Source organism: Oryza brachyantha, chromosome 11, assembly GCF_000231095.2.
Source record: "Oryza brachyantha chromosome 11, ObraRS2, whole genome shotgun sequence".
In the NCBI taxonomy this organism is placed as follows: Eukaryota; Viridiplantae; Streptophyta; class Magnoliopsida; order Poales; family Poaceae; genus Oryza; species Oryza brachyantha.
Window position 1 is genome coordinate 2,050,347 of NC_023173.2, and position 10,149 is coordinate 2,060,495.

Here is a 10,149-nt window from a genome sequence, read left to right on the forward strand (position 1 = left end):
ACAACGACTGCCTATTCGTTGATTAAAGAACAACCACGAAATCGTTGTAGAATAGCACTCTTGTTGTTCTATTTTTCCAATAAATACTAGCTCTTTTTCGTATGTCTACATACTGATAATATCGCTCAAAGCAGAAAAACAAAAAGATTCGCAACGTGTCTAAAAGGATAATATCAGTAGTGAAAGCTTCGAAACCAATCCCTGCAACGTCACTGTTTCTAGAGCTGCACGTCAGCTCAAATCCTCGAAATGCTTTCCTCTATATATATTGTTATTTTTAGTGATGCTAAATATATATACGCATATACCATTATGATATATATAGCTAGAGCATCGCTGTAGTCAGTTAGGTTCAATTTATACACAATATTATTCTAAACGCTAGACAGTATAATGTGACACTTGACACAATCAGTAAAAATATTAAACGTACAGAATCTTGTTTCAAAGTAAATTCTTGCCAATTAAGTTTGATACGGATGCAGATCATCTTGACCTTGGTCCCTCAGCTCACAATATTTATTTTATACTAGAGATAGCAATTCTAAAAATCATAAAAATCGTAAGTTGGAACTCTCCTAAATAGAGCTTAAGATCTCCTTTGAAAGGGTGAAGCTTTAATCAATTTTTTGGGGTGAAATTTATGGTTTCTTAAAGAGCCATAAATCATACGGTCCTATCTATATCATGTTCTTATTGAGGTGACTTCGGTGTATTTTACCAGTAGTACAATTTAATCCATGCTATTAATCTATTTTATCATACGACTGTAATTAAGTTATACTACCAATAATATTAGCTATAGTAGAAATTTAAAATGATAATATCTTCTTTTTTGTTATGATCTTTATTGCAAAAAACAAAAATACAAAATACCACTAATCAAGTAATTAACAAAATAAAAAATATCTTTTTTCTACTGGTAGTATAATACCACCAGTAAAATACATCGAAGAGTTGCCCTTCTTATATATATTATATATATATATATATATATATATATATCTGTGTGTGTGTTTTCACGAGTTGCACGATAGCTCCACCCAAACCACCTTAACTAGTGTTTTTATCTCTAGTCATGTGCATTAGAACTATTTTTCATATTAAAACTCAACATATTAAGGTGGTGAAAACCACCACAAAATTTCTATTAGTGGAGAAGCCACCAACGAGCTGATGTGTTAACTAACCTTAGAATTTTTATATCCCTCTTAATTAGCCTTTATATACATACAGAAATAATAGAAATAAATCAAAATAGATAAAATTATATGATTAAACTGGTCGGCTGAATCAGAGTTCGTAATCTAAACACCAAATTAAACCGCTTACTAGCGATATCTTAGGATTATAAAAAACAACTAATAAAAACCCATGAATCTAAACATATTCTACCAACAAATTTAAATTCAGCTTACTTTTAGAAAACTTGACTAAAAAACCCAAATGGTCATTGATACGGTTCAAGACGTCTGGATTTCGCGAACACCGGTTGGTTTTTGCAAGCGTGGGGCTGATACCGTTTGCCGTCACTGTTCATGAAGCCACCAAGATGGCCGGCGCCGGCGTGCCGCCTCTTTATATAAACCTCCGTCGAGCCTCTCCTCCTTCCTCGCCGCATTCATTCCTGCTCGATCTCCGAAGCACTCAGGAAGACCTCACCGGATTCTTGGAACGCGGCCATGGACAAGGGCGCGCTGGTGCAGGCGCACGAGAGCGGCGCCGGCGCGGCCGGCGGCTCGTTTTCGAGCCTGCGCGCCTACGGCCGCGCACTGGCGCAGACGCCGAGGCGGCTGGCGCGGCGGGCGTGCGCCGCGGCGTCGCCGGGCGAGGAGATGAGCCGGGTGCGCGCCCGGTCCGGGGCGCACATGGCGCGGAAGCTGCGGTGGCCCGACCTCGTCGGCCTCGGGCTCGGTGGCATGGTGGGCGCCGGGGTGTTCGTCACCACGGGGCGCGCCACGCGGCTCTACGCCGGCCCCGGCGTCGTGGTGTCGTACGCCATTGCCGGCCTCTGCGCGCTCCTCTCCGCCTTCTGCTACACCGAGTTCGCCGTCGACATGCCCGTCGCCGGCGGCGCCTTCAGCTACCTCCGCGTCACCTTCGGTGAGCTGCCCACCACTCAGCCGCCATGGCCGGCCGTTACAGTAACGGATCCTTTCTCTCGCCATGCGATTACTCCATGCTCAAACAAACAATGCCAAAATCATGGCCTCCATTGATCCTTTTTTCTTTGGATATCAATTTTAATCTGTTACTGCATCTACTAGTTTTTTGTTCATGCAATTATTTTAACAGCATTGTGAAATGACAAATAACAAAAAATGAAAAAAAAGTTCTTTTTTCGTGAACATTTGATGGTTACTCGTAATATCCTTTTCTCCATTTCTTCCGGTTGTCCAATTGATCAAAGCCTCACAAGTAGCATACTTTTTATGTGCATTTATGTGCAAGTGCGAGAGGTGGATGTCGTCTCATGAACATGACGTTTCTAAGCCCTGCTTCTTCTGTGTTGTCCTCTCCTATCTCACGATTCATTTGGAGCTTTTTTTTAATAAATATTTGGATTACTTGTGTTGTCATTGTTGATACAGTTTTGTGATCTAATTAGGATTTAGGAGTAGTAGTTGTCTTGTCTTTTGAGGTTAAAAGAATTGCCATGTTGGATAGTTCGGCTCTTCGTTTCACTTTAAGGATGGATTTGTTTCCCCCCTTGAGAATATCTGTTTTTCTTTGTCTGCTTACTGATTTCCTTTGTGTTTGTCAAAAGCTCTTCAGTCTTTTGTCGCCATGGTAAAGACTTCTACTTCATCTTTTCTTTTTTGAAAAAAAGAATAGGACTTCATTTCCAACTGTACAAAATTTGCGTCAAAATTGTGAGAAATACTACACCTGTTCGGAGTGAAGCAAACATTGAACAGTACAAAACTCCCATCGCTTGTAAAAAGATTGACGATATCTTAATTTCACAAGCTTTGCAAGATCGACACTGATTTGTCAACTGATGCTACATTAAAATAGTAGCAGATTCTAGCATGGAGAACAAGTGAAAAACAGAAGAAAAAAAAAAAAGGGAGTACTCCACAGCATTGCTCTCCCTATCTCTCGAATAAAAGTTTTGAGTGTGACTTTCAACTAATTTTAATGCACACGCACACACAGAACATCCACATCCAACTAATGTTGGAAGTCCTTTTCTTGCATCTCCCAAAGGGATTGCTCTTTTTGAGTCCAAATGCCTATGCTTTCTTGGCCGAGATGACCTCACTCACTTTCACAAATCACCATGCATCGCCAAGATAAAGATCCTGCATTTCCTCTGTAAATTTGCATGGTGCAGCTTCTCCAAATCTCGGTTACCATCACAATGATCTGATGGTTTTTCTTTCCCTAGATGCAAACATGTAATTGAGCATTTAGCATTCTTTGATGAGTTTGATCAAGAATCTGAATCTGAATCTGAAGCTTGGTTTTTTTTTCTTTGATGGTGGGATGCAGGGGAGCTGGCGGCGTTCCTGACGGGGGCGAACCTGATCATGGAGTACGTCTTCTCCAACGCCGCCGTGGCGCGCAGCTTCACGGCGTACCTCGGCACGGCGGTCGGCGTCGACGCGCCGAGCAAGTGGAGGATCGTCGTGCCGGGCCTCCCGAAGGGATTCAACGAGGTCGACCTCGTCGCCGTCGGCATCATCCTCCTCATCTCCGTCTGCATCTGCTACAGGTAACACAAGTTCTTCTTCTTCAAAAAAAGAGAGAAAGAAATCCAGTGTTCTCTTTTTGTTTCTTGTGTCGTCTTCTCTGCTTGTTGTCGCAAAAACTTTTGACCCATGTTGGTGTTCTTCTTGACACAAGATTCCACAGTACAAATTACGAAGCAAGTAGGGTTTCTATTAATTTTTATCTATATGTAGGAGTACCAAACTATGGTTCCCTCCCTTATTATACTCCTTGTTGTTGCAAGTGTGGTGTGTGAGTTCATCAATCAGCCAGTCAGCTTTTGGGGTTTTTCTTGGTTGCTGGTGTAGGTTGGTTCGGGTGGTTGCTGCTCTTGTTGTTTTCCTTGCTTGCTCTCTCTGCAACCAAACTGCTCTTGGAACCTAGTTTTCTTTGATAGTATATGGCTACATTCCAAAAGGTTCAGAGCAAGTGGGGGATAATTAAAATTTGTCAAGTTCTATCCATTCTTGAAAATTTTGAGATATTGTTATGGGCAGAGAAAGAATCTTGCTGTGCATGCCCATCACTATTCTGAATTCACAGTCTGTGCACACAATGTGCAAGTCTAGAAAACCTCAAAAAAGTAGGCAACATGAGCAAGCCCTTTCTCTCTTCTCTATGACTTGTGCAGGCAACATGAGCGAACCTTTCTCCAGAAGAGGAATCTAGTAGCTATTCTAGGTGTTGCTTATCGGTTACAACAAACAATCCATTTCCCAAGTGAACATGAATGATATTTTCTTTACCAAAAACTAGCATCGTGGCCCGCGAATACAGTGCGGCTAGCCTCGTTACGAAACTTCTTATATAATAAATATTTATATAATAAATATAGTTTCATATTATATTGTAAAATATAAATATTAAAGTGGTAATATAATTTTAAACTTGGACATAACTTAGATCAAACTTTTACATTTGATGCTTCATGCAAATTAAAACAGTGACTTATTTTATATTATCTTAACAACATAATACATCTAAGAATAATACTACAATAGATCAAAATTATACAAATTTTATGACATAATATCTCTTCTTCCCTTCGTCTTCTTCAATCACATATCTTTCATATATATTAATTATTTGTTATTGTCTATAACATGTTTCAAATAACATATCGTTAACTATAAAATAAATTAAATATTTTTAGGCATATGAGAAATTTTTTAGTTTAATATTAAACGATATCCTCGTAGGGATCGGACGGCAGCCGCGTGGATTAAAATGACCCTAATATTTTTCCTTTCCTTCTCCAATTTAAAAAAATATTATTTTTTCTTTTTTTATCTCTTATTTTCCTTCAACTGCACGATCAAAAAAACTGATTTTTTTTCTTTCCTTGGACGGCAGAGGCATCGATTAAAAAAACTTGATTTTTTCCCTTTCCTTGATTCCAAAAAGATATTGTCTTTTCTTTTTTATCTCTCATTTTCCTTGATCATAAATCACTTGTCCGATAAAAAAATCATTATCATTTCATTTTTACGATTCCAAAAGAAATCCAAAATTGCATTTTAGTCCAAAAAATCTTATTCTTTTTTCTCCTAACACTATCATTTTTTTTATCTCTTATTTTCCTTCGACTTTGACGGCTTGACCCAAAAAACCCTGATTTTTTCCTATCTTTGTCCGATCCAAAAAATTATTATCTTTTCTTTTTTTTCGATTCCAAAAATATCACTTTTTTTCTCCTAATAAAACTCCTTGCCCGTCCAGATTAAAAAAATCCAATCCAATCCAGATTTTCCAAAAATCCACGTTCTTTTTTATCCAAAAAATCATATTATTTTTTATCCAAAAAAAATCACGGTTTTTTCTCCTTGCCTGATCTAGATTTAAAAAAAAAATCCAATCCTTCCCCCCCAAAAAAATCCATGTTCTATTTTTATCTTAAAAATCATGGTTTCTTCTCCTTGTCCAATCCAGATTTAAGAAAAAAAATCCAATCATCCCAATAAAAATCCACGTTCTTTTTTTATCAAAAAAATCTTATTTTTGTCTCCTCGTCCGATGCAGATTAAAAAAATCCAAGCATTTCAAGAAAAAAATCCGCGTTCTTTTTTATCTAAAAAATTACGTTATTTTATGCAAAAAAATCATTTTCTTCTCCTCATCCGATCCAGATTCAAAAAAAATCCAATCATTCCAAGAAAAATACCCATTCTTTGTTATCCAAAAAATCATGTTTTTCTCCAAAAAGAACTTCTTGTCCAATCTAGATTTAAAAAAATCCATGTTCTTTTTTATCCAAAAAAATCACGTTCTTTTTTAGTCTAAAAAATCACTTTTTTTTTCTCCTTCTCCGATCTAGATAAAAAAAAAAATAACGTTCTTTTTTTTCTCTCCTAGAAATCACGTTTTTTTTTCTCAATTTGTCCGATCCACTCCTTGCAAAAAGAATCAACGTTCTATTTTTATCCAGTCATGTTTTTTTCCTCCTAAAAAAACTCTTTCTTTTTTATCTTTTTCTCCTAAAAAACCTTTCTTTTTTTTCTTATTTTCTCTCTATTAATGTAGGATTTTCTAGCCCGTGAGAGCGACTCCTGTTACTTTATATATATAATAGATGGTTTTCAAGAGCAATTGTTATAATATATTTTCTATCGTAAAATTTGGTATAGTATGTTCACTGACTCGTTTTGTTTTTGTTTTTCTGTTGATAAATGTTTCCAAATGTTTTGACAAATTAGTTATACCATGTTTTGTTGATGAGTAAATTTTGTATCCATTTGTCATGTCTCCATCAGCACGAAGGAGAGCTCGGTTGTGAACATGGTGCTGACGGCGGTGCACGTGGCGTTCATCCTGTTCATCATCGTGATGGGGTTCTGGCGCGGCGACGCCCGCAACCTGACGCGCCCCGCCGACCCGGAGCGCAACCCCGGCGGGTTCTTCCCGCACGGCGCCGCCGGCGTGTTCAACGGCGCCGCCATGGTGTACCTGAGCTACATCGGCTACGACGCCGTGTCCACCATGGCCGAGGAGGTGGAGCGGCCGTCGCGGGACATCCCCGTCGGCGTCTCCGGCTCCGTCGTGCTCGTCACGCTCCTCTACTGCCTCATGGCCGCCTCCATGTCCATGCTCCTCCCCTACGACGCAGTAAGTATACCCTTTTTTTCCCCAGCTAATTTACTCTTGTTTCATACTTCGTCAATTTGGATGTATATGTATCTAAACATATATATAAATAATACATGTTGATATATAAAAGAATCTAGACTAAAACGTCTTACTATATATAAGGTATATATAAGATATTGTATGATTTTTGTCCTGATTACATGTAAGATGCACACATATTGCCACCATACACATATGAGATTTTTGTTCCGTTCTAACAAAAAATATCTCGAAGTACTGATATCTTATGATATTAAATCGTTTTTCACCGTTGAATCTAACTAGGATGAACATATTAAATTTAATGATCAGAAACGATTTGGTATCATAAGTTACTGACACCTCGAGTTAATTTTTCCTTAGATCAGAGCAAATCTCACGCACGTACACCACACGTACGCATTGGCGAATATGTTCGTCTTTAACAAAGTCTCGAAGCAGAGACGGAGACCAAGCGGCAAATTCTTGATATATCGTAAACTTCAGAGAGAAACCAAATCCTGACATGTCGAGGATTCCGTCGATGGAGAATGAAAAGTCGGGACTCCTGGATAGGCATGTAGCTATAGCTCGTGCATGCTGTTGCCGTCTGAACTTTAATTACTTGGGGATAATTCCGGGGAATATGTTGTGCGAGCTCAGCTCAGCTGTGGTGAAGTGGCTGCAGTAGAGACCATGCAGCTCAGTTTCTGTGTCTCTGTGTGTTTTTTTCTCTGCCTTTTTGGCATGTCTGTGCTGCGACTTTGCTGGTGAATCTGCTGTTCCCATCCGACGCCGCCCAACACCCAGACCACTGTACTTTCTGTAGTAGTAGTAGAAGCTAGTAGAAGATTGATCACTGATGAAGCATCTCAAAATTCACCTTTTCCATGCCTTCTTTTTTGTTTCTATATAATATGGACCATGAAAACAACCAAAAGTAATTAATCACCGTGGGTAATAATTGTGTGATAATGTTTTCTTTTTGATCTGGTGATTAATTGTGGTGCAAAGAATGATGTGTGTGTTTGTGGGGGGGTGCGGTGCGGTGCAGATCGACACGGAGGCGCCGTTCTCGGGGGCGTTCAAGGGGAGGTCCGGGTGGGGGTGGGTGTCGAACGTGATCGGCGGCGGCGCCAGCCTCGGCATCCTGACGTCGCTGATGGTGGCGATGCTGGGGCAGGCCAGGTACCTCTGCGTCATCGGCCGCTCCGGCGTCATGCCCGCCTGGCTCGCCCGGGTGCACCCTCGCACCGCCACCCCCGTCAACGCCTCCGCCTTCCTCGGTGACCCCCCATCTCCATTATTACTCTATCGCAACACCTTCACATCGATCGAACTTGTAGTGCCAAAGGGAAGGGTATGAAAATTTTTAAATTATTAAACATTTTAATAAATAACTTTATTATTAAACCTTGGAGAAAATATTTATGTTGTATGAACCTTTTGTTCACGTCACCGTCATATGGCGAAAATATTTTTCTCCAACATTTAGTAATAGAATTATTTATTAAAAAAGTTTAAAAAATAAAAAATTTCGAAGGGTAGCTTAGCGAAAAATGGGGATCGAAATCGGGAGCCATACCAAACAGTCCCTTAAAACTATTTGGATGATCCGGTTCCAACTAGCATGCATAGTGGTTGCTTTTAGTGGACTTTTTTCCCTCCAATATTTGGTTTCTAATTATGCTTATAAGCTAAATTTTAAATTTTTTGCTTTAAATATAAAGCTGATTTTAAGGTTTTTTTTACTGAAAGTTTTTAAGCATTGGCTCTTAGATCGATAAGAATACCTACATAAATATTTTATTTATAAATTATTTATTTTTGTTTGTAAATATGTCATTTGATTTTTTTCGTGCGAAACCTAAACATCACTTTTTTTCCATTGTCTCGCAACTGTTTTACTCGTGGGAGGCTTGCATGATAAAGCAGACGAAGACACGGGTTTTTCGGGGATTGAAATGTCATGAAAACCACATAAAACTGGTTGATTTTGTACTTAGTGATGGGTCTATTCCGGCTGAATCGAAACCGACGATGAGAAGACGGCTAGACTAGCTGATCATGGATGTCTACTCGGATTCAAATGATCCAAAATAGTTACTAGCATCATTTTAATTTTTTTTAGGAAGAGAAGAAAAAAAAAAGAGTGTTTCCCGCGCTTTTTGGAGTGTACGTGATGCTTGTAGCGTAGGAGACCTTGGAAGTTTTGGTATTGACAGATTGGTCCTTGGGTGTGTTGTTTTGTTCAGGGGTGTTCACGGCGGCGCTGGCGCTGTTCACGGAGCTCGACGTGCTGCTCAACCTCGTCTCCATCGGCACGCTCTTCGTCTTCTACATGGTGGCCAACGCCGTCGTGTACCGCCGCTACGCCGCCGGCGGCGGCGCGGCGTGGCGCACGCTCGCGTTCCTCGCGGCGTTCTCCCTCGCCGCGCTCTGCTTCACGCTGCTGTGGCAGTTCGCGCCGGCGGGCGGCGCCAAGACGGGGCTCCTGGCCGCGTGCGGTGCGGGCGCCGTGGCCGCCGTCGGCGCGTTCCAGGCGCTGGTGCCGCAGGCGCGGCGGCCGGAGCTATGGGGCGTGCCGGCCATGCCGTGGGTGCCCGCGGCGTCGGTGTTCCTCAACGTCTTCCTCCTCGGCTCGCTCGACCGCCCCTCCTACGTCCGCTTCGGCTTCTTCACCGCCGCCGCCTTGCTCGTCTACGTGCTCTACAGCGTGCACGCCAGCTACGACGCCGAGGAGAGCAGCGGCGGCGCCGCCGCCGGCGCGCTCGACGGCGCCAAGGTGCAGGACGAAGATGCTGCAGGCTGCAAGGTGTAGACAGCAGGGTGTGCTTGACACGTGCACAGCTCAATCTCGACCATTTCATTTTGGCTTTTTTTCTTCTTCTTCTTTTTTGGGTTATCTTAACCATTAGGTTATGACTATCACCTTACTAGACAAGAATCTAACATGGAGAAGAAAAAAGAGGGAAAAAAGTTTACTTGTAAGTGCAAGATGAAATGTACATGCATATTGCCAATTCTTTCTCTGTCAAAATTAATTACTGGAAACTATTGTTTTTCTCTTAGTATACAAGAGTTGTACATAAGGAGATGGATTCTCCTATGTATTTACTTTTTGAGTACAGTCCCAATAGTCAGATCTAAACATAATTACAAAGCAAAAATGAAACAACAAAACAGAAAAGAAAAATGTGGTGCTGAATAGTATAAGTAGTGTTCAGTTCACAATTTGTATTTTTTTTTTCGTTGCCCCTTCGTTGTGTAGGTTAAATTTGAAATTCAAAATTTCTAGGATGGCAAATATATAGCACTGCCTCTAGATTTTTT

The 10,149-nt window shown here is 40.7% G+C and overlaps 1 protein-coding gene across 1 annotated transcript; it reads left to right on the top strand.

Annotated features, from left to right (window-relative positions):
- Positions 1–1,682: 1,682 nt before the first annotated feature.
- On the top strand, positions 1,683–9,884 carry LOC102711477 (cationic amino acid transporter 6, chloroplastic-like). The gene is made up of 5 exons (XM_040528883.1): positions 1,683–2,103; positions 3,496–3,718; positions 6,465–6,816; positions 7,871–8,102; positions 9,072–9,884. Exons 1-5 carry the CDS (start codon positions 1,683–1,685, stop codon positions 9,635–9,637), a joined length of 1,794 nt encoding a protein of 597 aa, XP_040384817.1. The 3' UTR covers positions 9,638–9,884.
- The last annotated feature ends 265 nt before the right edge of the window (positions 9,885–10,149 follow it).